This window comes from Pseudonaja textilis, chromosome 3 (genome assembly GCF_049901715.1).
Source record: "Pseudonaja textilis isolate UNSWEBS1 chromosome 3, rPseTex1.2, whole genome shotgun sequence".
Classification (NCBI taxonomy): domain Eukaryota; kingdom Metazoa; phylum Chordata; class Lepidosauria; order Squamata; family Elapidae; genus Pseudonaja; species Pseudonaja textilis.
Genome location: NC_141992.1, coordinates 2,083,587 through 2,109,210, shown reverse-complemented (window position 1 = coordinate 2,109,210; position 25,624 = coordinate 2,083,587). Strand labels below are relative to the sequence as shown.

Here is a 25,624-nt window from a genome sequence, read left to right as displayed (position 1 = left end):
AAGAGTGCAGAGAAGAGCAACCAGGATGATGAGGGGGCTGGAGGCTCAAACATACAATGAATGACTGCAGGAACTGGGCCTGGCTAGTCTAGGGAAGAAAAGGACCAGGGGAGACAGGAGAGCATCTTCCAATATTTGAGGGGCTGCCCCAACGAAGAAGAGGGGGTCCACCTGTTCTCCAAAGCACCAGAAGGCAAGACTAGAAATGATGGATGGAAACTCATCAAGGAGAGAAGCAACCTGGGACTAGAATAGAATAGAATAGAATAGAATAGAATAGAATAGAATAGAATAGAATAGAATAGAATAGAATAGAATAGAATAGAATAGAAATTAGAATAGAATAGAATAGAATAGAATAGAACAGAATAGAATAGAAATTAGAATAGAATAGAATAGAAATTAGAATAGAATAGAATAGAAATTAGAATAGAATAGAATAGAACAGAATAAGGGAATAGAATAGAACAGAATAGAATAGAAAATAGAATAGAATAGAATAGAAATTAGAATAGAATAGAATAGAATAGAATAGAATAAGGGAATAGAATAGAACAGAATAGAATAGAATAGAAAATAGAATAGAATAGAATAGAACAGAATAGAATAGAAATTAGAATAGAATAGAATAGAATAGAATAGAATAGAATAGAACAGAATAAGGGAATAGAATAGAATAGAATAGAATAGAACAGAACAGAATAGAATATTGGAATGAAGAATAGAATAGAATAGAATATTGGAATGAAGAATAGAGTAGAATAGGAATAGGAATAGGAATAGGAATAGGAATAGGAATAGAATAGAATAGAATAGAATAGAATAGAATAGAATTCTTTATTGGCCAAGTGTGATTGGACACACAAGGAATTTGTCTTGGTGCAAATGCTCTCAGTGTACATAAAAGAAAAGAGACATTTGTCAAGAGTCAAGAATCATCAGGTACAACACTTAATAATAGTCAGAGGGTACAATAAGCAATCATACCAGGAAATAGTCAGTATAAATCATAAGGACACAAACAATAAAATTACAGTCATACAGTCACAAGCGGGAGGGGATGGGTGATAAAGGAGTGATGAGAAGGTTGATAGTAATAGTAGTGCAGACTTTGTCAATAGTGGGACAGTGTGGAGGGAATTATGTGTTTAGCAGAGTGAGGGTGTTTGGGAAAAAACTCCCCTTGTGTCTAGTTGTTCTGGTGTGCAGGGCTCTATAGCTTCCTTTTGAGGGTAGGAGTTGAAACAGTTTATGTCCGGGATGTGAGGAGTCTGTAGATATTTTCACAGCCCTCTTTTTGACTCCTGTAGGTCCTCAACTGAAGGCAGATTGGTAGTAATTGTTTTTTTCTGAATAGAATAGAATTTTACTGTCACTTTGAATGTACACTAATCGGTATACATTAAAAATGAAATTTTGTTGCATGCAGCTCTCAATGGGTTGCCACCTCCAATTTTACACTCCATAAACACAACAAGATTAAATAAATAAAGAAGTACAAACTTATGTAGGTGACCACATATATGATACAACACAGAGGAACAACACCTTTTAGTTATACATGTTTATGGCAAGAAAAAAACAACAACACGGATCTCGTGAGTTTACCAGACGGATGGCCCAGGGAACAAAACTGTTACAGCATCTGGTTGTCCTGCTAACTTTGGGATGGAATCCAGATCACCTGAAGTTTTGGTTGGCACAATATATATATATATTTTAAAAAAGAGCCACCTATCAGAAAAGAATCAAGCTCAGAGAGCATTAAGGATGACTAAATCAGCCTGGATATTGAAATTTTCTTCCAAGCGAAGAGATATTTCTTATCTATGTGCCTGTCAATTCCACGTTTCAATGGACTCTCGCTCCATCTAGTTATGAAACCGGTTTAAGAGAACCAAGAAGCAGGAAGGTCTCAGGTGAGCACCAAGACATGGAGCCAACGAATGCAAGAATTTAACATTCATGCTTGCGTTGTTAGCATTCCACAACGTTCACAACTGAATTCTGGCAGTGAGCTTTAAGGGACCTCACCAAGGAACCATAATTCAGTGTCTGCCCTCCTGGAGATGTTATTGAGTAAGAGTAAGACCTTTTCCAAAACAGGCCAAACCAGATTCCTGCCATGTTGGAGGTTGAGATCTATCTGTTTTTGGTTGGGAGAAGAAGATTGAAGGAGAGATTAACTCTGTTGGAGACCTGTTGGACAAAGCCAAGAGGGCAATCCTGTTTGGCGAAGCTGCATCCAATACTCAAATACAGCTCATCTGTCTGGAATCTGCACTGTATATCGGACATCAATACCATCGAGTGAGCCCAGAAGTATTAGAAGTATTTCACGAGAAGAGTCCTCCACTCCTCTGCTTGCAACGGAATATCCTACACCACCAGGCTTGAAATTTTGGGCTTGGATGACCTTGAACTATGCTGCCTACAGTTGGACTTAAGTGTAGCACACAAAATTATATCTATTACAATGTCCTTCCCGTCAATGACTACTTCAGCTTCAACCGCAGCAATACAAGAGCACAACACAGCAGATACAAACTCAGTGTAAACTGCTCCAAACTCGATTGCAGAAACTACGACTTCAGCCACAGAATGGTCAATGCCTGGAATGCGCTACCTGATTCTGTAGTTATATCCTCTAACATCCTCACTCCTTTAGCCTCAAACTATCCTCTATTGACCTCACCCCATTCCTAAGAGGTCTGTAAGGGGCCTGCATACGAGCACCAAGGTGTCCTATTGTCCCCATTTATTCGTTCCTATTTCCTGAATTCTTACTCATGTTTATACTTATGCTGGTTATCTTGTAAGCGATTGATAAATCAAGCAAACAAACAAATAAATATATAAAATAAGAATGGAACAGCGAGTCATCCTACCATAAAACTCTTCCATGGATCTCTTGCTCAAGTTTTGAGAGCTAGGCAAAAGTTTCCCCTACCTCTCTTCTGAATTTTTTTAAATATATATTTTATTAATACATTTTAATACATTTTATTTTGATATCACAGAAAAAAATTCCATATCAATCTGAACAGCATGTTGTCTGGACACAATTAGTTTTTAAGTAGAACTACAATATTAACCAACATTAAGCGTAATAATAAGCGTAATAAACATCTCAGTAATAATCGCAAAAGAGTAATCGAATTAGTTTATCCATCTTACAAAACTTTTAGTACAAAAGTTTTTTTATTCCCTTTTACATTTTATTAGATTCTAATCTCTGATTCTATAAGTTAATCATTGATAAAGCAAGTCCCATGTCAAGAAATATTTCTTTTCTTGTAAATGTTAATCTATCCATCTCAGCACATTCTAATATTTTTTTTTATAACACTTTCATCTCTAGGGATCTTTTCATTTTTCTATTGTTGCGCGAACACAATTCTTGCTGCCATTAATACATGTACAATTAAATATGTTTTTCCTTTGTCATATTGTTCTGGTAATATACCCCACAAGAATATCTCTGGTTTCAAATCTATATGTCATTTTATCATTTTTTTTCTAACCAAGTATGTATTTTAGTCCAATATTTTTTTTGCCTTTGAGCATGTCCACCATACGGTAGTATGAACCTGATATCTGATGACACTTCCAACGTTTCCTCTCTTCTGAATTTTAGATTAGATTTGATTTGATTTAACAGAGTGGGAAGGGACCTTATAGGTCATCTAGTCCAACCCCCCGCCCAAGCAGGAGACCCTACACCATTTCTGACAGAGGGCAGTCCAGTCTCTTCTTGAAAGCTTCCAGGGATGAAGCTCCCACAACTTCATATATTTGTAATGGCTGCAAACTAATCAAAGGAGTAGAAGCAACCTGGAATTTCCAAGGCATGCGCGTGTGCGCTCCTGTTTCGGTGCTGAAAAGGTTAGCCACCACTGGTATAGGGTTGAACTAGAAGGCCTCCAAAGTCCCTGGACCTTCTGTTTATTCTGTTATTGTGCAAATGGCAACAGTTGGACATGGAGGACTGTGAGGTGCTTGGTGCTGTCTGAGCCTGGCTGTTTTCTTGCAGAGGTTCAACCGAGGAACATCTCCAGTTCTAGAAGGATGGGTGGAATCTAGTTGGGTCAGGAAAGGCTTAGAAGAAGACAACCAAGCCTCAAAGAGCACCAAGGACACCCCCATATATGCTGCCGGGTTCACACATGCTGTAAGTTAAGGCAGGCATTATCAGGTGAGCTGGACTAGAAGACCTCCAACCGGTTACTCTGAGATCCAACAGGTTGAAGCACAGGTAAAGCTGGCAGGATGGGATGGTCTGGATAAGCGATGTCCACAGTGGTGATAAACTCTGGTTATCCACCTTTAGGGTTGACGTCAAGAGTTGCAGGAAGAAAGGGTTCATCAATAAAAGGCTCATTCTTGGGTTATCTTCTGAAGTGATTTCATTCCCTGCTTCCCTCAATAGTTCATAAAACCCATGGGAGATCAGACGGTTGCATAAGTTTTCCTCATTCTTGGATAGCTGTTCAGCATATAAAGATGGCCAACTCTGGGCTGCTTAAGGGAGAAACGGAAGGACAAGGAGGAAGTTCCGAGGGTCCATCAACACAGTCATTAGACATTATTCCTCAGGACAATTTTCCATCTCTGGTAGGTCTTAATACATTCATGGGTGAGACTGAAGGCTTGGAATGCATTTTGACAAATTAGGATGTTCCTTAACTTCCAGAAAGCTAAGCCAGCATTCTGTTGCGTGAGGATTTAGGTTCCTGGGCATAAAGGGACTCCTCTCCTTTTCCTTTTTTCTGTTCCTTTTCCTTCCCCTTCTCTTTTTCTCCTTCTCCTCCTTCTCCTCCTCTTCTTCCCCCTTTCTTTCTCTGCACCTGTTATCTAGCCGTTTGTACAACAAGTCCCATGTTGTGTAATACTCTCTTTCCCCTTCATCTTTGACTTCCATTGTTAACCGATCTAATTCGGCCCATTCTAATATTTTCTTTATTTTCTTTCCGTCTGGAGGTGTACTTCCGTTTTTATAATTTTGTGCATACGTAATTCTAGCTGCTGTTATTACATGTAACATTAAGTATATGGTTCTTTTATTGTATTAGAATAGAATAGAATAGAATAGAATAGAATAGAATAGAATAGAATAGAATAGAATAGAATAGAATAGAACAGAATAGAAATCTTAATTGACCAAGTGTGATTGGACACACAAGGAATTTGTCTTTGGTGCAAATGCTCTCAGTGTGCATAAAAAAAGAGACATTCGCCAAGAGTCAAGAATCATAAAATCCAACACTTAATGATAGTCATAGGGTACAATAATAATAGAATAGAATCATAATAGAATAGAATAGAATTCTTTTATTGGCCAAGTGTGATTGGACACACAAGGAATTTGTCTTTGGTGCAAATGCTCTCAGCGTACATAAAAGAAAAAGAGACATTTGTCAAGAGTCAAGAATCATCAGGTCCAACACTTAATGATAGTCATAGGGTTCAATAAGAATAGAATAGAATAAAATAGATAATAGGAATAGAATAGAACAGAACAGAACAGAACAGAACAGAACAGAATAGAATAGAATAGAATACAATAGAATTCTTTATTGGCCAAGTGTGATTGGACACACAAGGAATTTGTCTTGGTGCAAATGCTTTCAGTGTACATAAAAGAAAAGAGACATTTGTCAAGAGTCAAGAATCATCAGGTACAACACTTAATGATAGTCAGAGGGTACAATAAGAATAGAATAGAATAGATAATAGGAATAGAATAGAATAGAACAGAACAGAACAGAATAGAATAGAATAGAATTCTTTATTGGCCAAGTGTAATTGGACACACAAGGAATTTGTCTTTGGTGCAAATGCTCTCAGTGTACATAAAAGAAAAAGAGACATTCGTCAAGAGTCAAGAATCATCAGGTACAACATTTAATGATAGTCATAGGGTTCAATAAGAATAGAATAGAATAAAATAGGTAATAGGAATAGAATAGAATAGAATAGAATAGAATAGAATAGAATAGAATAGAATAGAATAGAATAGAATAGAATTCTCTATTGGCCAAGTGTGATTGGACACACAAGGAATTTGTCTTGGTGCAAATGCTTTCAGTGTACATAAAAGAAAAGAGACATTTGTCAAGAGTCAAGAATCATCAGGTACAACACTTAATGATAGTCAGAGGGTACAATAAGAATAGAATAGAATAGATAATAGGAATAGAATAGAATAGAACAGAACAGAACAGAATAGAATAGAATAGAATTCTTTATTGGCCAAGTGTGATTGGACACACAAGGAATTTGTCTTTGGTGCAAATGCTCTCAGTGTACATAAAAAAAAAGAGACATTCGTCAAGAGTCAAGAATCATCAGGTACAACATTTAATGATAGTCATAGGGTTCAATAAGAATAGAATAGAATAAAATAGGTAATAGGAATAGAATAGAATAGAATAGAATAGAATAGAATTCTCTATTGGCCAAGTGTGATTGGACACACAAGGAATTTGTCTTGGTGCAAATGCTTTCAGTGTACATAAAAGAAAAGAGACATTTGTCAAGAGTCAAGAATCATCAGGTACAACACTTAATGATAGTCAGAGGGTACAATAAGAATAGAATAGAATAGATAATAGGAATAGAATAGAATAGAACAGAACAGAACAGAATAGAATAGAATAGAATTCTTTATTGGCCAAGTGTGATTGGACACACAAGGAATTTGTCTTTGGTGCAAATGCTCTCAGTGTACATAAAAGAAAAAGAGACATTCGTCAAGAGTCAAGAATCATCAGGTACAACATTTAATGATAGTCATAGGGTTCAATAAGAATAGAATAGAATAAAATAGGTAATAGGAATAGAATAGAATAGAATAGAATAGAATAGAATAGAATTCTCTATTGGCCAAGTGTGATTGGACACACAAGGAATTTGTCTTGGTGCAGATGCTCTCAGTGTACATAAAAGAAAAGAGACATTTCCCTGGTAGTATGCCTAATAAAAATACTTCTGTTTTTAGGTCTCTTTGTTGTGCTGTCATTTCTTCTAGCCATCTTTTTATCTTTAACCAATTATTTTCACATATGATAGTAGCTCAATAGTAGTAACTGTGAGAGGGATTTTGGAGTCCTAGTGGACAACCATTTAAATATGAGCCAGCTACAGCTGCCCAAAAAGCCAACACAGTTCTAGGCTGCATCAAGAGAGGGATAGAATCAAGATCACGTGAAGTGTTGATACCACTTTATAAGGCCTTGGTGAGGCCACACCTGGAATATTTGCATCCAGTTTTGGTCACCACACTATAAAAAAAGATGTTGAGACTTTTGAAAGAGAGCAGAGAAGATCATCCAGGATGATTAAGGGACTGGAGGCTAAAAAAATATGAAGAACGGTTGCAGGAATTGGGTTTGTCTAATCTGATGAAAAAAAGGACTAAGAGTGACATGATAGCAGTGTCCCAATATCTCAGGGGCTGCCCCAAAGAAGAGGGAGTCAAGCTATTCTCCAAAGCATCAGAATGAAGAATAAGAAGCAATGGATGGAAACTTAATTAAAGGAGAGAAGCAACTTAGAACTAAGGAGGAATTTCCTGACAGTGAGAACAATTAATCAGTGGAACTACTTGCCTCCAGAGGTTGTCAATGCTCCAACACTGGAAGTTTTAAAAAATATGTTGGACAACCATTTGTTTGAAATGGTGCAGATCAGGGGTCTCCAACCTTTTGGACCTCAGGGACCACCAAACTCATAATTTTAAATCCCGTGGACCACTAATATGAATGTTGACTGATGGTGGCTTGCTGACATGGGTGGGAAAGTGGTTCCCATATTCCAGAGCTGCAGGAGTCTGGCCCTTTGGTCATACAAGATCAGTTGCTCCTCCACCCGGGTGCGACGGCCTACCATGGACTGGAGGAGGAGCTACTCTGGGATGACCAAAGGGCCAGTCCTGTGAGTACTGCAGCTCTGGAATAAGGGACCGACTTTCCCACCAATGTCAGCAAGCCACCCGGGGCGGATTTCCCTCCTCTGCCGTTGGTCTTACCTTCCAGTTCCAGCTCACCTGGCTCTACTCAAGGTAAGGTTTGCACTTGGCCAAAGGGTGGAGGCCAGCGGGTGGGCGGGCCATGTTGGCAGGGCAGCCTTGTGTTCCTGTGCAGCCTAGATTAATTGCTTTTGGGGAGGGGCACATTTTTTTGTGGACCACCGAAATTTTCTCACGGACCACCAGTGGTCCTCGGCCCACCGGTTGGTGACCACTGGCCTAAGGCAGGGGGTTGGACTAGAAGACCTCCAAGGTCCCCCTTCCAATTGTGTCATTCTGTTCTATTCGATCCCTGTGTCTATTTACATTTCCATCCCTCCGGGGTGACATATTTGGGGACATTTTGTTTTCGGCAACAGGTGTGACCGCGGGACGATGTGGAAGATTCTGGGCTTTGTCCTTCTCGGGACGCTGGTCAACTTTTCCGAAGGAAAGAAAGTCGGCATCATCTCTATGTTTTCTTTTGCCCAATTCGAATCAAGTAAGGAATTAGACTCAGCCATTTTCCTCCAAAGGGACACATATTTTTAAGTCATTCCATGGTGGTGACTAAGGCAGAAATACGGGTCGTTCTCAAACTTACGACAGTTATATTTAGTGATGAACAGCACAGAAAAAAAAGGACAATTTTTTTTCACACTGAAGACATGGCATTGTAACTTGTTTTTTTTTTTTAAGAAAAATATTTTTATTGTTTTATATCACAAATTCCATGTTTATATTTGAACAGTGTGCTTTCTAGGCATCCAACGTGTTAAAATATAAAACATCTTTATAATCATTATAGTCACGTGCAGACAAACATATATGCGATAGTATCAATCGTTATTGAAAAGTATACTATCCTCCATTATAATATCGATTATATATTGTCTGTAGGGATTTCGACCTTTTTCCAGTATTGTGCATATACAATCCTGGCTGCTGTTAAAATATATAAGATTAAATATGGGTGACTTTTATTGTAATTTCCTGGAAGCATGTCCAACAATAATGTCTCAGGTTCCAAGTCTATGCGTTGTTTTCTCAGAGTTTCCAGCCATTGGTGTATTTTTCCCCAGTATTTTTTCGTCACTAAACGAATGGCTGTAAGCCAAGGACTACCTGTATTTCTAAACCATCCCTCTCCCTCAAAGAGGGAATTTATTTATGATGCACTTCATTCGTTCATTTATTACATTTCTATCCGGTCATCTCCCCTCCAAGATGATGGCTCATTCTGCACCTAGCTATCTGTCATGTTCGCCGATCGCCAGAAAAAGGAGACGCGAAACTCAGTGACTCTTTTCAAGCTCTTTATTTAGTCTGAGATCGGCTCGGCTCGCCCTCGGATTGGTGGCGGCTTATATTGAAGTCGCCTAGCCAGCCGCGGCCAATGACACCGCTTTGAATCCCTCATGATCGGTTTCCACCAATCATGGGCAATTCGCAGCGGGCCAATCGCTGCGGCTCACTCAACCAATCTGAACGCCGTGCGTCCTGGCCAATCAGGACGAGGGGTTACAAGAATGCTAATGAGGCAATACAGAACACTATCTTCCCCAGGGGACTACCCCATCTTGTGAAGCCGTGCCAGATATGGCCTTCAACCCCAAAGATAGTTCACCTTTGTCCTGGGTATTGTTGTGGCCCGATGGTGGCTAGTGGAGCTGGCAGCAGAGTCAGACAGTAGTTTGGGAGGATCCTGGGCCAGTCGTGGAGGCTGAGGAAGGCTCGGGTGAGGGCTCTGCCTCAGAGTCAGAGATGGGGCCAGGGTGCCAGGCTGGCAGTTGTCAGCTGCCTTCGGGCTCAGACAGAGCGAGGCATGGGAGCTTCTGGAGCTGGTTCCTGATGTGTGCATGCGCGGAGCTGCCAAAATAATAATAATAATAATGAACTAAGGGTCGAGGTGGGAGTAAGGCCACAGGTGGATAGTGAATGTCCCCTCCCATCAGGATTAAAATAGGAGCAAAAGGGGAGGGGGCTTTTGCAGGAAACGATTCGTTTGTTGCAGCAGTGTGAAGATCTGTCTGTGCATCTCAGAGAATCTGTGCCGAGTCCTTCCTTGTCAGCACTGCGTTTGGAAATAGTTCCTTGGCAGCTCTCCAAGCTAGATAAGGTCTGTGCTCCTAATTACGCCCTTGGAAGACAGGCCTTTGGCTTAAAGTGGATGCAAGAAATTCACTTTTCGTTTAATAAAAGGGGTTTTGCCAGGACAAAGAGTCTCTGCTTAGTGCTTTTGGGGGAAGCCTTTTAGGTCAGAACAAATATTTACTATATATGGAAAGTGAGGAAAAGGCCCTACTTTAAGGATGGAGAATTAGGAGTTTGTTCTCATGGACGGATTGATTGTTTTCTAGTTGCGCACGATCAACTTCAACAGGACGGGCTTCTCCTGAACCACCTGAAGAAGATTGCCCTTGCAGATATTCCGTTTTCAGGACTACTTGGGTTGCTCCAGATCACTGGGTAGGTGGCCATCCAGGAGGCAAACTTCTGGAGGTGTTTTGCACTAAGGGGTCTTTGAGGAACATTTGGGCTAAGCTTAGGAAGGAACCACAGGACGTGTTACATAAAGGTAAAGGTTCCCCTCGCGCATGTGTGCCAATCATTTCTGGCTGTAAGGGTTGGTGTTCATCTCTGTTACAAAGCTGAAGAGCCAGCTCTGTCTCCGTGGTCATGTGGCCAGCATGGCTAAATGCTGAAGGCACACAGAACAGCTATTCCCTTCCCACCAAAGAGGTCCCTGTTTTTTCTACTTCCGTAACGCGGCGCTAGGGATTTGAACCACCGAACTGCCGACCTTTCTGGTTGACAAGCTCAGCATTTTAGCCAATGAGCCACTGCGTCCCTCGGACATGTTAGGACCGCTCTATATTGCACTAGTGAGACAACACTTGAAATACTGGGTCCGGTTTTGATCGCCACGATATAAAAAAGGATATTGAGACTCTGAAAAGAGTGCAGAGAAGAGCAACCAGGATGATTAGGGGACTGGAGGTTAAAGCATACGAAGAACGGTGCAGGAATTGGGTAGGTTTAGTCTAGTGAAAAGAAGGGCTTAGGGATGACGTGATAGCAGTCTTCTAATAACTCAGGGGCTGCCCCAAAGAAGAGGGAGTCAAGATATTCTCCAAAGCTCCTGATGGCAAGACAAGAATCAATGGGTGGAAACTAATGAGGGAGAGAAGCAACTTAGAACTAAGGAGAAATTTCCTGTCAATTAGAACATCAGTGGAATGGTTTGCCTTAAGAAGAGATGGGTGTTGCAACACTGAAAGTTTTTAAGAAGAGATTGGATAACCATTTGTCTGAAGTGGTGTAGTAGGGTCGCTTCCAATTCTGTTATTCTGTTTTGTTAGTTTAATAAAAAGAAGAACTAGGTGTGATATGATAGCAGTCTTCTAATATCAAAGGGGGTGCCCCAAAGAAGAGGGGGACCACCTATTTTTCAAAGCCCCTGAATTCAGGATAAGAAGCAACGGGTGGAAACTAATCTTGTAGAGGAGGAACCTGGGACCAAGGAGAAATTTCCTAACAGTGAGGACAATTGACCAGTGGAACTGCTTGCCACCAGAAGCAGAGAGTCTAGATAGTCCCTTATCTGAAATGGTGTAGGTTCTCCTGCTTGAGCAGGGGGCTGGACTAGAAGACCTCCAAGGTCCCTTCCAGCTCCATATTATTCTAATTTACGTGAGAGGAGGCTAAAACATATGAAGAACGGTTGCAGGAATTGGGTATGTCTAGTCTGGTGAGAAGAAGGACCGGGGGTGACATGAATAGCAGTCTTCCAATATTTGAGGGGCTCCCCCAATGAAGAGGGGGGTCCCAGTGGGAAAGATGAGAAGATGGAGATGATGATGGTGGTGGTGGTGGTGGTGGTGGTGCTGCTACTGATGATGATGAGGAGGAGGAGGAAGAGGAAGAGAAAAGAGGAAAAGGAGAACTGTGGGGTCCTGGATGTTCTCTGGCTTTCTCGAAGACATTTCATGACCCAACTACTTAGCCTCATTAATACTATGGTACAAGAGAAGCGGGTTTGCAGATAGTACTAATAGTAGGAGTAGTAGTAGAACTGTGGGGTCCTAGGTGCTCTCTGATTTTGGTTGTTTTCTTGTAGCCATTTCATGACCCAACTAGGTAACCTCCTCAGTGCTAGAAGAGAGTAAAGTCTGCATTCATTTTATGTTCTGGTGGCTGAGGTAGACATATTCCTGAGCAACCAACCTTCTCAGAAAGGCCACACCTGGAGTACTGCATCCCGTTTTGCTCACCACATTATAAAAAAGATGTTGAGACTCTAGAAAGAGTGTAGAGAAGAGCAACTAGGATGATCTTAGGGGACTTGGAGGCTAAAACATACGACGAACGGTTGTAGGAACTGGGCCTGGCTAGTCTAGGGAAGAGAAGGACCAGGGGAGGCATGATAGCAGTCTTCCAATATTTGAGGGGCTGCCCCAATGAAGAGGGGAGGTCCGCCTATTTTTCAAAACACCTAAAGGCAGGAGTAAAAGCAATGGGTGGAAACTAATCAAGGTGAGAACCAACCTTGAAAGAAGGAGACAATACTTCAAAATAAGAACAATTAACCTGCAATTAACTAATTGCAGGAGACAATTAGTTCGTTTGAAAGTCTGTTCCTTCATTCTTGCCAAGTATTGTCTGCTACAGTGTGGCATCTGAAAGATATCAGCCTGGCAACTCTCCAAGCCTGATAAAGGTCTGTAATTGTGACATATCTTGAAAGACTGTTAATTGGTGCTTTGCCACCAGAAGTGGTGCGTGCTCCATCACTGGAGGTTTTCAAGAAGAGATTAGACAGCCATTTGTCCAGACTGATATAGGGTCACTTGCTTGAGCAGGGGGTTGGACTAGAAGACCTCCAAGGTCCCTTCCAACTCGGTTAATCTGTTAAATGGGAAGAAGATCAGAGAAGGTATCTGAAGATGACCAAGGGACCAATTATGAGGGAAACAGGAGGACCTGGGTATGGAAGAGCCAATGGACTCTTCCGGTATTCTGTGATTCAGTGAATGGGAGTGAGCGAGAGATTATGATCAATGTATCAGCCAAGCCACAATGAGCTTGATGGCTCAGTCATGTGCAAATGGCGACAGTTATCTGTTTGTAATCTCCTGCAGCAGATCTTCCTTCGCTTCAGTTTCAGACTAACATTCGCTGTTCGCTCTCTGTGACTTTCCTCTTCTCTCTTCAGGCTTAATATCGCGGATGGGCAGATCACAGCACATAAGGTGAACTACGTGCCAGGATTCAGAGGAGCTGAAGTAATTTATGGGATTCGCCTGAGCATCGGGGGCTCTCTGTGAGTAGGACCTTTCCAACATCCACGTCTAATACCACTCTGTAAAGCCTTAGTAAGACCACGCCTAGAGTCCTGCATCCAGTTTTGGTCACCACACTACAAAAATGATGTTGAGACTCTAGAAAAAGTGTAGAGAAGAACAACCAGGATGATTAGGGGACTGGAGGCTAAAAGATATGAAGAACGGTTGCAGGACCTGGGCCTGGATAGTCTAGGGAAGAGAAGGACCAGGGGAGACAGGAGAGCAGCCTTCCAATATTTGAGGGGCTGCTACAAAGAGGAGGAAGGGGGTCAAGCTATTCTCCAAGGCATCTTTGAAGGCCAGACAAGGAATAATGGATGGAAACTGATCAAGGAGAGATTCAACCTGGAAATAAGGAGGAATTCCCTGACAGTAAGAATAATCAACTGATGGAAGAGAAATTGCCTTCAGAAGTTGTGGGAGCTTCATCCCTGGAGGCTTTCAAGAAGAGACTGGACTGCCACCAGTCAGAAATGGTGTAGAGCAATTTGCCGGTTCTCTGAACTGCACAGAATCATAACAACCAGTTCTATAGAACCGGTCTGAACCGATAGAATCCTACCCCTGCTCCTCCTTCACTGGAAGTTTTTAAGAAAAAATTGGACAATCGTTTGACCAGGATCGTATAAGATCTCCTTTAGCAGGGGGTTGGATTAGAAGACTTGCAAGATCCCTCCCAACCCAGTGAATCTATAACTTTTAGATCAACCAACCAATCAATCAGTGGAATGACTTGTTGGTTGTGGGCACTTCCTCGCTGGAGGTTTTCAAGAAGAAGGCCCTTGACAGCCATTGGTCCAGAATGGTACGAGTAGGGAGTTGGATTAGATCAGGAGTATCAAACTCGCTGTTGTGGCCCACCAGCAGCCGGACAGTGAGGAGGTTGGGGAGGAACACGGGCCAGTCCTGGAGTCTGGGGAAGGCTCTGCGTCGGAGGCAGAGATGGCCCCAGGGCCGTCTGACAGTTATCAGCTGCCTTTGGAATCAGAGATCAGTGGGGAAGAAGAGCAGCTGGAGCCTGTTCCCAGTGTGTGCATGCGCAGAGCTGCCAGAAGAAGGGAACAGCTAAGGAACAAGGGTCAACTTGGGAGTAAAGCCACAGGTGGATGGTGAATGGCCCCTCCCATAGGGAATAAAAGAGGAGCAAAAGGGGAGTGGAGTTTTTGCAAGAGACAATTAGTTCATTTGAAAGTCTGTTCCTTCATTCTTGCCAAGTATTGTCTGCTACAGTGTGGCATCTAAAAGATATCAGCCTGGCAACTCTCAAAGCCTGATAAAGGTCTGTAATTGTGACATATCTTGAAAGACTGTTGGCCAGGACTTTGCTGGAGAGGAATTCACTGCAAACTAAATAAAAGGGGTTTATCGGGACGAGGAGTCGGCTTTGTGCTGTTGGGTAAGCCAAGGTCAGAACACTTGCAATGACACATGACGTGTCACAACTTTCTTCCCCCCTTCGCTAAACCAAGGGTGGGCGTGGCCAGCGCATGACGCATACGGCCCGTTGGGTCACGAGTTTGACACCCCTGGACTAGATGATCTCCAAAGTTCCTTCCAAACCTATTGTATCATGTTCTATGTTTTAAACTCCTAACAAAGCCACTCGTTCGTTTCTTCTTATGTCCTTTCCAAATGCTGGAGTCACTCCAGGTAATTATGCATTGCAACTTAAAAGAACAGGTGAAACAGAATAAACCACTTCTCACTGATTTAAGGGGTTCTCTTCTCCCATTGCTTCAAAACCTAACCATGTGGATGTGGGGTTTTTTTCGCTTGTTAGGTCAGTGTGTCACAAACATAGCAACTTTGAGATGAGCGGACTTCAACTCCCAGAATTCCCCAGCCAGCACATCCCGAAGGTGCTTCTCCAGAACAGAAGAAGCTTCTCGGATGAGAAGCAAAACTTTCTCATTTAAAAAAAATTAACCAGAAAAATTCAGTGGCCTTTTGGAAAAAGCACTTTGGGGACAACCATGACCTGGATGACGAAGAACTTTCGTAGATATCCAGCTAGCACAAGCTGGCAAGGGAATTCTGGAGTTGAAGTTGACCTATCTTAAAGGGGCCGAGGCTGAGGAAACGCTGTGTTGGCCTACATCACAGGCAAAACAACGTTGGGGAAATGTATGCTTGTTGTGTGTGCACCTCCCTAGGTTGTCTGGACTCTCGTCTGTGATCAAAATCTCCGTAGACTTTCAATTCGGTGTCAGATATGAAGTGGCAGATTTTCAGGCAGGATCTTTCAAAGTCATCTTCCGGGACTGTAAAGCTGTGTTTGGAGATATTACCGTCCAAATTCTTAACGTGTGAGTATGCAGGGCTCTTTTGAGGTTTTAATTGGGGGTGGGGGGGTGGGCAGAGGGTGGGAGGGTGTCCTTGGTTCATGTTGGACCTGGTTGTTGTCTTTGCAAAGGTTTCATAGCCAAACTAGGGAACATCTTCAGTGCTAGAAGGGAGAGGGGTTGGCAGGAGGGAGGAGGAGGAGGAGGAGGAGGAGGGGAGATTAGGAAGAGAAGGAAGAGGGGGGAGGAAGAGGAGGAGGAGGAGGAGGAAGGAGAATTGTGGGGTCCTTGATGTTCTCTGAGCTTGACTGTTTCCTTGCAGACATTTCATGACCCAACAAAGAAACATCATCAGTGCTAGAGTGGGGTTTGCAGAGAGGAAGAGGAGGAGAAGGGGAGATTAGGAGGTGGAGGAGGAGGGAGGAGGAGGAGGAGGAAGATAAGGACTGTAGGGTCCTTGGAGCTCTCTGAGCTTGGTTGTTCCCTTGCAAACCCAACTAGGTAACATCACCAGTGCTACATCCATTCAACAAGAGTTCAACTCTGGGCTGCAAATGTTCTTTTTTATCAGTGCTTTTTCATTTACTTTGCAGGAATCTTACACCAACAGCCCTTTCCACCATCAAGAACTCAATAATCGGCAGCATCAACCTACAGGTAAGCCCTTCCTCCAACAACAAAGAGTGTAGGAAACCCAACAAGTCAAAAACATCTATAGGGCTTAGGAAGGACTATCATGGTTTGTCTTTATCACCACCATGGGGACGGGGGTTGGACTAGAAGACCTCCAAGGTCCCTTCCAATTTTTTTTTAAATGGGAAGAAGATCAGAGAAAGTCTCTGAAGATGACCAAGGGACTAGCTGTGAGGAGAACATAAGGAGCTGGATATGGAAAAACCAAGGGTTCTTTATCAGTCTAATGTCTTCAAAACAATGTAATTTGGCACACACCCATTTCTGTGTGATTGTTGTGGTTAGCCGGCAGCAGGTGTGGACGGCTGAGGAGAGCGAGGTTCAGATTCAGGCTGAGCCTGGAATGAGGCAGGCTTAGGGCCTTCCGACACACTGATTCTTCAACTGTCTTGACCCTGCAGATTTGTAACATCCTGAGTGCTGTCTTAAATGTGGCGAGGGATAGGCTGATGGACACAATAAATGGTGAGCTTCCAAGTGCTGTCACCTCGTTGGTGTTCTCCCTGCGATCCATCTCAGAAGTACAATATCCTCCGCTTCCCTTGGTGTAGGGTCTCCTGCTTGGGCGGGGCTGGTGGTTGGGCTAGAACACCTACAGGGTCGCCCACCAACTCTATTTAATCTAAGACTTGTCCCTTGAGTCAGGGAAGGCTGAGATGTTGGCTGTGGATGGTGGTTGGTCAGATGGGTTGGGTTCAGTGGCGGGATTCCACCGTTTTGGCCAAGTTCAGCTGGTCAGTAGCGGCAATGAGCAGTGGAGATGAAATCGGTTCTCTCCACCACTCTGGTGTTGGACCCACCTGCCGGCCTGGACTCCCCTACTCCACTTTATCCTTTTGAAGCGCAGCTGCTTTGCATGGCACCGCAGAGGGCCACATGGCAGCTGCTGAAGTGACTGGGAGAGAGCAGGCTTGCAGGAGGCGAGTTGGAACACCTCTGTGCCTGTGCGAAGTGTGCATTTGGCGCACACGCAAAGTGTGTGCATGCGCTCAAAACACACCCACCAAGCCACGCTCACCAGGGGTGGGATTTGACCAGTTCTCACCTATTTGCTAGAACCAGTTGTTAACCTTCTAAGCAGTTCGGAGAACCGGTTGTTAGAAGAAATTACTGGGCTAATCCTGTAAGGAAGGCAGGAAGGAAACATTCTGGTGTTGCTTGCAGAAACTGCCTCTCCGTTAACCCTTATGACATTCTTGGCAGGACTAGACTTCCTGTCTCAGGAACTTCTCTGGAGTATTTTTCCTCTCCTTTGCTGGTACTTTGCTTGTGTGGAGTGACCATTCAAAGTTACAATGGCACTGAAAAAAGTGACTTATGACCATTTTTCATGCTTACGACTATTGCAGCATCCCCACAGTCACGAGAGGCCAGGGGAAGAGGTGCCTTGATGTGAGTAATGTTGAGTTGGCCACAACCAGCCAGTCACATGACCACCAAGCCACGCCCACCAACACAGCCACACCCACAGAACGGGTTGTTAAAAAAATTTGAATCCCACCTCTGACGCCCACTGAACCGGTGGTAAAACTTTTTGAATGCCACCACTGGTTGGGTTGGAGAGGCAAGGGATGGTATAAGGCCAGGGGTGGGATTCTACTGGGGTAACAACCGGTTTGATGATCGCGCACTCTGCATTTCAAGAAGGTTTTATACTGACTTTCTTTTGCAGTCCCTGTGACTAAAACAGCTGGGGCGCGGCAAATAAAAGGGAATAAAGGACAGGAAAGGGCAGGGGTGGGTAGGTGGGCCCACATGCTCATTGCAGCGAACTGGTTCGCTGCTAGCTGATCTTTGGAGCCAAAGGTCAAAGCTGATCTTTGGAGCCGAAGGTCCGAACCAGTAGAATCCCACCCCAGTATAAGGTTCCCAGTGGGAAAGATGAGAGGTGAGAAAGATGAGGAAATGAGAAGATGGAGATGGTGGTGGTGGTGGTGGTGGTGGTGCTGCTGCTACTGGTGATGATGAGGAGGAGGAGGAGGAGGAAGAGGAAGAGAAAAGAGGAAAAGGAGAACTGCGGGGTCCTGGATGTTCTCTGGCTTTCTCGAAGACATTTCATGACCCAACTACTTAGCCTCATTAATACTATGGTACAAGAGAAGCGGGTTTGCAGATAGTAGTAATAGTAGGAGTAGTAGTAGAACTGTGGGGTCCTAGGTGCGCTCTGATTTTGGTTGTTTTCTTGTAGCCATTTCATGACCCATCTAGGTAACCTCCTCAGTGCTGGAAGAGAGTAAAGTTTGTATTCATTTTATGTTCTGGTGGCTGAGGTAGACATATTCCTGAGCAACCAACCTTCTCAGAAAGGCCACACCTGGAGTCCTGCATCCCGTTTTGTGCACCACATTATAAAAAAAGAGGTTGAGACTCTAGAAAGAGTGCAGAGAAGAGCAACCAGGAGGATGAGGGGACTGGAGACTAAAATATATGAAGAACGGTTGCAGGAACTGGGCCTGGCTAGTCTAGGGAAGAGAAGGACCAGGGGAGACAGGAGAGCATCTCCCAATAGTTTAGGGTCTGCCCCAGAGAGGAGGAAGGGGGTAAAGCTACTTTCCAAAGCACTTTTGAAGGCAAGACAAGGAACAATGGATGGAAACTGATCAAGGAGAGATTCAACCTGGAAATAAGGAGAATCTTTCTGACAGGGACAACCATCAACCCACGGAACAGAAGTTGCCCTTGGAAGTTGTGGGAGCACCATCCCCTGGAGGCTTTCAAGAAGCGATTGGACTGCCATTTGTCAGAAATGGTGTAGGGTCTCCCGCTTGGGTGGGGGTTTGGACTAGATAAGGTCTCTTCCAATTCTGATTATCTGTTATCTGTTCTCTTCTATGGGTTCCTGATTTTTCCCACAGTGGTCATCCCCTTTGAGCCCTTGGGGAGCTTGAGGTGTCAACTGGCCAGCTTGCCTGATGTAGACAATAGCATCCTCTGGTTTCATCTCTTTGTAAGTATCCTAAGTAGCCCCTCCCCCTCCAAATAAACCTTGCCTTTGGTGTGGGTCCTTGCGGGGGTGGGTGTGTGTGTGTGTCTCTCCTGCAACCCCCACCCTCTGTTCTTGCCACTGTGTGTCAGCCACAGAAGCCATATATTACTTAAAAGCTTTGAGACCGCCACAGTTAGTGCCTGAGAACTTGGGAGGGGAGATTTCTTAGTGAGTAAAAGATTAGACTCAACAACATCCTTTCTTATACGTCAAGGATGTGCTGCCCTGCACCTGGAAAGCAGTGTCTGGAGGAATGGCTCCAGTTGGGGTGGAGATTGGATTGGGCCATGTGGTGGACTGATGGGTGCAGGATATGGATCTTTGAATTTTTCTTGTGCCAATATGACTGTCAGGGTTCCGAGGATTGCCCTAACTAAATCATGAGCCTTGAGCCAAGCTTCAAAAGAATTCTGAAGATTTATTAGGAGCAACACGCCGGCTGCCAAGGCTCCAACCTGCCCCATTCACCCCCATTCAAATCACAAGTCTCTAGCCACATCTCTCAGCATAAAAAGAAAAAAATGATTTATTAGGAGTTAACATGTCGGCGTTTCCTGGTTGCAGCCGACACTAAGATACACCATTCATTTCCCCCTTGATCCTGGTCTTCCCCCCACCCCCTGGATGTATATTCTCCAATGGGACACGTCCATAGCCAAGAGTCATCCAACGTGCTCTCAAATAATATTCTTGCGTGTCAACAGCCAAAGCGATTATCTGAAGCATTTAAGGAATGCACTTATTTTCCCCGCTCCCTTATCTGCTGGCAACTAAAAAAAACCAAAGGAATTTTTTTTTAGTTGACACAGGCATTAACCTAAATTAAGCCAACTCTGGCATATGTAATTCACAGTCATTTGTGACCCTGTTTCCCCCTCCTCCCCGGGTGTCTTATAAATCAGATTCTCCAATGAAACACATTCAGGGCTGGGTGTCATCAATCACATTCTCCAATGAAGGATTTTCCTGGGCAGAAGATCCGGTAGCCCAGCTACAATCTTTGTAAGATAAGTGTGGAATGTAATTCTGGTTTTAATTGCTATATTGCTCTTTTAGATTTTCTCCCCCATTGTTGTGTATGGCAACTCGAAAACAGGCATAGGAGTGTTTTACGAGTTGACAACGGCTTCTTCAATAAATTCTTACTTGGGTGAAGTTTGTTTCTGAGTGCTGAATGGAAACGGGGAGTTTCATCAGAACGCTGACCCCAGGAAGGTCTCCTCTGGCTTCTTCCTAGGTTGACTTTGACATCAGGGGCCAAGGACTCCTCTCCATCCCCGATTCAGCCCCCGATCTAGTGCTACCCCCACTGGACAAATATCGCCATTGCCAGTGTGTCCATGCCGCCATACTCGACATCTTCCTTTCGCTGGTCCTCAGAATACAACCTCAGGAGTTCAGCTGCACGCCCAACGTGGTAAGGAAACGAAGACCTGGACTTCCCAAGTTGGAAGCTCTTCAGTTTTTATTTATTTTCTCCAGCGATGCGTTCTTTTCAAAGGTCCTTTCCATCGACCCATAGAAATGGATCTTTGTTTATTTGAAGTAAAAAAAATTAAAAAAGTAAATGCTAAATGAAGGTGTGCTTTCACCTCCCTGTATGGATCGGTATTTCCTGAAGGGGTAGGTATTCGTGCTCCATGTAGCGTTAGTAGAAGATACTAGGCGGAGTATGTTAGAGTGTTTTCAAGATGTAAGAAACGTGGACGTTTCTAACCTTAATGACAACGTCTCTGCTGTATTATTTGTTGAGAAGGAAAAGGAAAAAAGGAGAGAGAAAAAAAAAGAAGCCATTCCTAAAAATAATATGGGTAACATATTTAATTTTTGACATTCCCGATGTCTTTGATTTCCAGTTTGCAGCAAAAGATACATTGTGTAGTTAGAAGAACCTTTCAGTTTTAATTCTGTATTAATGCATCAATATGACTGAGTGCTGAAAATCTAGAATATACATACCGAGGATGCAGGTTTTGGAATCATTAACCCTTTCCTTCTCTCCTTCCTCTCCTCCCCTTCCCTCCTTCCTTCCTTCCTTCCCTCTCTTTTCCTTCTTTCCTCTCCTCCTTCTCCCTCATTCCCTTCCTTCTCCCTTCCTTCTCCCCTCCCCTCCTTCCTTCTTCCCACTCTCCTTCCTTGCTTCCTCTCCTCCTTTCCTCCCTCTCCCTCCTTCCTTCCTCTCTCCTTCCTTCCTTCCTTCCTTCCCTTCCTTCCTTCTTTTTCCCTTACCACCCTTCCTTCCTTCTTTCCTTCCTTTCCTCCTGCCATCTTCCTTCCTTCCTCTCCCCTCCCTCCCTTCTTTCGTCCTTCCCTCTCTCCTCCTCCCTTCCTCTCTCCCTCCCTCTCTCCCTCCTTCCTTCTCTCCTCCTCCTCTCCATCTCTTCTCCTTCCTTCCTCTGTCCCTCTGTCCATTCTTTTCTTCCTTCCCTCCTTTCTCCTCCTTCCTCCCTTCTTCCCTTCTTTCATCCCTCCCTCTCTCCTTCCTTTTTATCTCCTCTTCCCTTCCCTCCCTTCTTTCGTCCTTCCCTCTCTCCTCCTCCCTTCCTCTCTCCCTCTCTCCCTCCTTCCTTCTCTCCTCCTTCTCTCCATCTCTTCTCCTTCCTTCCTCTGTCCCTATGTCCATTCTTTTCTTCCTTCCCTCCTTTCTCCTCCTTCCTCCCTTCTTCCCTTCTTTCATCCCTCCCTCTATCCTTCCTTTCTATCTCCTCTTCCCTTCCTTCCTTCTTTCCTCCTACTCTCCCTCTCTACTTCCTTCCTTCCTTCCTTCCTTCCTTCTTCCTTCCTTCCTTCCTTCCTTCCTTCCTTCCTTCCTTCCTTCCTTCCTTCCTTCCTTCCTTCCTTCCTTCCTTCCTCTTCCCCCTTCTTTTGTCCCTTCCCCAGTTTTCTGGAGCTGATGCACTGCGAGCCGCTGTCTTAGCTCTGATTCCAGAAGTAAGTATGACTCCAACATATTTTCTTACAAAACTTTTCTGATAACCAAGCTTAAGAAAGGAACAAGAGAATTTCAGCGTGACGAGAGAACATTACAGAGAAATACAAATTGCAGGAAGTGTTAGTATCACATTATATTGCACTAGTAAGACAGTCTTGGAATAGTATGGTCAGTTCTGGTCACTATCATACAAAGAAAAGATGTTGTGACTCTAAAAAGAGCGTGGAGAAGAGCAACAAAGATGATCAGGGCACTAGAGACTAAAACATATGAAGAATGGTTTCCGGAACTGGGTGTATTGTCTAGTCTAGGGAAAAGAAGGACCAGGGGTGGCAGGATAGCAGTGTCCCAGTACTTGAGGGGCTGCCCCAAAGAAGAGGCAGTCAAGCTATTCTCCAAAGCTCCTGATGGCAGGACAAGAAGCGATGGGTGGGAAACTAATCGAGGAGAGAAGCAACCTGGAACTCAGGAGACATTTCCCGACAGCGAGAACACGTCATCGGTGGAATGAGTTGCCTTCAGAAGTTGTGGGTGATTCCATCACTGGAGGCTTTCAAGAAGAGACTGGACAGCCACTGGTCTGAAATGGTCTCGGGTCTCCTGCTTTAGCAGCGGGTCAGACTAGAAGACCCCCCCCAGGTCCCTTCCAGCTCTATTCTGATCGATTAGCTTACTGCTTATGGATCCCATTTGAGATACAAGGGGGGGAGGTCCTGCTCGAGGAAGGGGTTGGATAGAAGCCCCAAGAGATCCCTTCTGTTAGCCTGTGTTTCCTTCCTCCAAATGCCGTATTGAGATTTTCCTTCCTTTTCTTTACAGCCACCTCCTTTCATCGCCTCGGTAGGTAACACCGGACTCTGCCCAGAACATGGTTTGTTTGGGGTCATATTTGGGCTTCCTTCCCTCCATGTGTTTCCCTTTTGACCTTCCTGGTTTCTTTTTCCAGGCCATCCTCTACTTCCGAGTCAGCCTCTTGCAAAGTCCCGTGCTTCAGCTTGGAAACGGATTTGCCATAGTCCAGGTTTCGGTCCAACTTGAGTTCTTTGTCAAGAACCCTGATGGCTCAACAACTTCCATCGTCATTCTGCAAGAGGTCAGTCAACCCTTCCACCTCCAATGACCCCAGAAATTCTCAAGTTGGCTTCCCAAGATAACCGTTGACCTTCAGAAGATCTTCTAGCTATGGTTATCTAATGCAGGGATGTCCAACCTTGGCAACTTGAAGGCTTGTGGATTTCAACTCCCACAGTTCTGGAAGTTGAAGACCGCAAACCTTCAAGTTACCAAAGTTGGATACCCCCTGGTTTAAATCCTGTTCAATTCTGGGAGTTGATGTCCAGACATGTTCAGGTTGCCAAAGTTGGACATCCCTGGTTTAGATGCTCTTCATTTCTGGGAGTTGAAGTTGCATGTCTTCAGGTTATCAAGGTTGGAAATCCCTGGTTTAGATCATGTTCAATTTTGGGAGTTGAAGTCCACATCTTAATGTGGCCAAGGTTGGACATCCCTGGTTTAGATCATGTTCAATTCTGGGAGTTGAAGTCCACATCTTAAAATGCCCAAGGTTGGACATCCCTGGTTTAGATCATGTTCAATTCTGGGAGTTGAAGTCCACATCTTAAAGTGCCCAAGGTTGGACAACCCTGGTTTAGATCATGTTCAGTTCTGGGAGTTGAAGTCCACATCTTAATGTGGCCAAGGTTGGACATCCCTGGTTTAGATCCTGCTCAATTCTGGGAGTTGAAGTCCACATCTTAAAGTGGCCAAGGTTGGGCAGCTGTGATGACCCGGGGCGTGGCACAAAGGCAACAGAGTCACATAAGTAAGAAAAATCCCTTTAATACCTCCAACTTTGCTCCCAATGTCCAGGTTACCTTCGACTGGAGAAAAAACTCTCCCAAGAACAGTCTTTAAGTGGAGGAAATTCAGTCTGAAAACAAAGTACACACAAACTGTAACTAAAAATCCACACAAACCACGCTGCAGTAATTAACTCGACAGGGCAGGAGAAGGAATTCCAGACTTGAAAGCACAGCAAAATACACACAGTTGGGAAGACACAAGGAACCCAGATAAACCTCGACAATAATAGATAATTCACTATTTGCTTTCAACAAGTTGCTGTGCACAATCTCCCTTTTTATACACTGTGTTCCCAGCTGCAGCTAATGAAGGGTATCAGGGCCCTTTCCTCCCACGTAAGCCATGCAACCCAAGTTGCTCCCTTCTTCGTTCCTCCCTCCATGCCCTAGGATGAAGAAGGGTTGGGCCTGGATCCTCCTCTAAATTCCCTCTCCCTTGTTCTACCTCTTCCCTGCTCTGCCCAGCCAGACTTTGCCCTTCCCCAGTTTCTTCCACAGCCAACAGAGACACACTCCCACTTCCTGTCAGCTGCTCGCCCCCCCCCTCGGAATCAGATTCCGACAGGGGCATGACAACAGCCCTAGTTTAGATCCTGTTCAATTCTGGGAGTTAAAGTCGACAAGTCTTAAAATTGCCAAGGTTGGACACCTCTGGTCTAATGGATCTCTCCTCTCTCCATTGCCTATCTGCAGAGCCTCAGCTTGAGTGCGACCTTCACGGTGACCAAGGGCCATCTACATGCTTCCTTGTCCATCTCAGGGTGAGACCTGGTTCTCTTCTTACCAGACCTCCGATGCTCAGTGGGAGCTTCATCATGACGAAGATCTGTTGCCCATTTGCCTTTGGAAGCATCAGCTGGTTTTTGCATTCTATAGGATGCCCCCTTTGTCCTCATGTAGACACAATGACGGCTATCAGGGATGTACAGAAACAATCCAAAGGTTCAACATGACGGCGGTGCAGTTGATGGCCTGCTCGCTTTTTGTAGCTTTGCATCATCTCAATCTTGGCTTGTTGGACCATTTCCTGTGGGCCACTTTTGATGGGCCTTTTCTTGGCACTTTTAAATCATGATGTGATTAATGTGGTAGGTTGGTTGCCCTCAAAAGTGGGTAAGCTCAAACCCCCCACCCGTATTTTAGCCCGGTCAAAGTGCGGTAGGAATCAAGCTATTATTAGAAGGAGCTTCCTCCATTTGACCTGGATCAAAATTCCATCCTGAGCCTCCTAATTAACTTATCTCTGTGAAAGGAAGGTCACAATTAGGATGATATTGTGGAATTTGTATAAACAGAAGCTTAGAATCAGGTAAAGTATTAGTGCAGCTTTATAAAGCCTTAGTAAGGCCACACCTAGAGTACTGCAACCCGTTTTGGCCACCACGTTATAAAAAAGACATTGAGACTCTAGAAAAAGTGCAGAGAAGAGCAACCAGGATGATTTTAGGGGACTGGAGACTAAAACATATGAAGAACGGTTGCAGGAACTGGGCCTGGCTAGTCTAGGGAAGAGAAG

General features: G+C 44.1%; 1 protein-coding gene and 1 long non-coding RNA gene across 2 annotated transcripts in view; one reads left to right on the top strand and one right to left on the bottom strand.

Annotated features, from left to right (window-relative positions):
• Nucleotides 1-25,624, bottom strand: part of LOC148125983 (uncharacterized) — a 352,312-nt gene that overhangs the window by 231,814 nt on the left and 94,874 nt on the right. The window lies entirely within an intron of this gene.
• LOC113450964 (BPI fold-containing family B member 3-like) lies at nucleotides 8,405-25,183 on the top strand. The gene is made up of 12 exons (XM_087928689.1): nucleotides 8,405-8,510; nucleotides 10,369-10,477; nucleotides 13,224-13,331; nucleotides 15,507-15,659; nucleotides 16,229-16,292; nucleotides 16,730-16,793; nucleotides 19,184-19,275; nucleotides 20,552-20,731; nucleotides 23,066-23,086; nucleotides 23,193-23,339; nucleotides 24,802-24,869; nucleotides 25,009-25,183. The coding sequence occupies exons 1-12, from the start codon at nucleotides 8,405-8,407 to the stop codon at nucleotides 25,181-25,183; spliced, it is 1,287 nt and encodes a 428-aa protein (XP_087784815.1).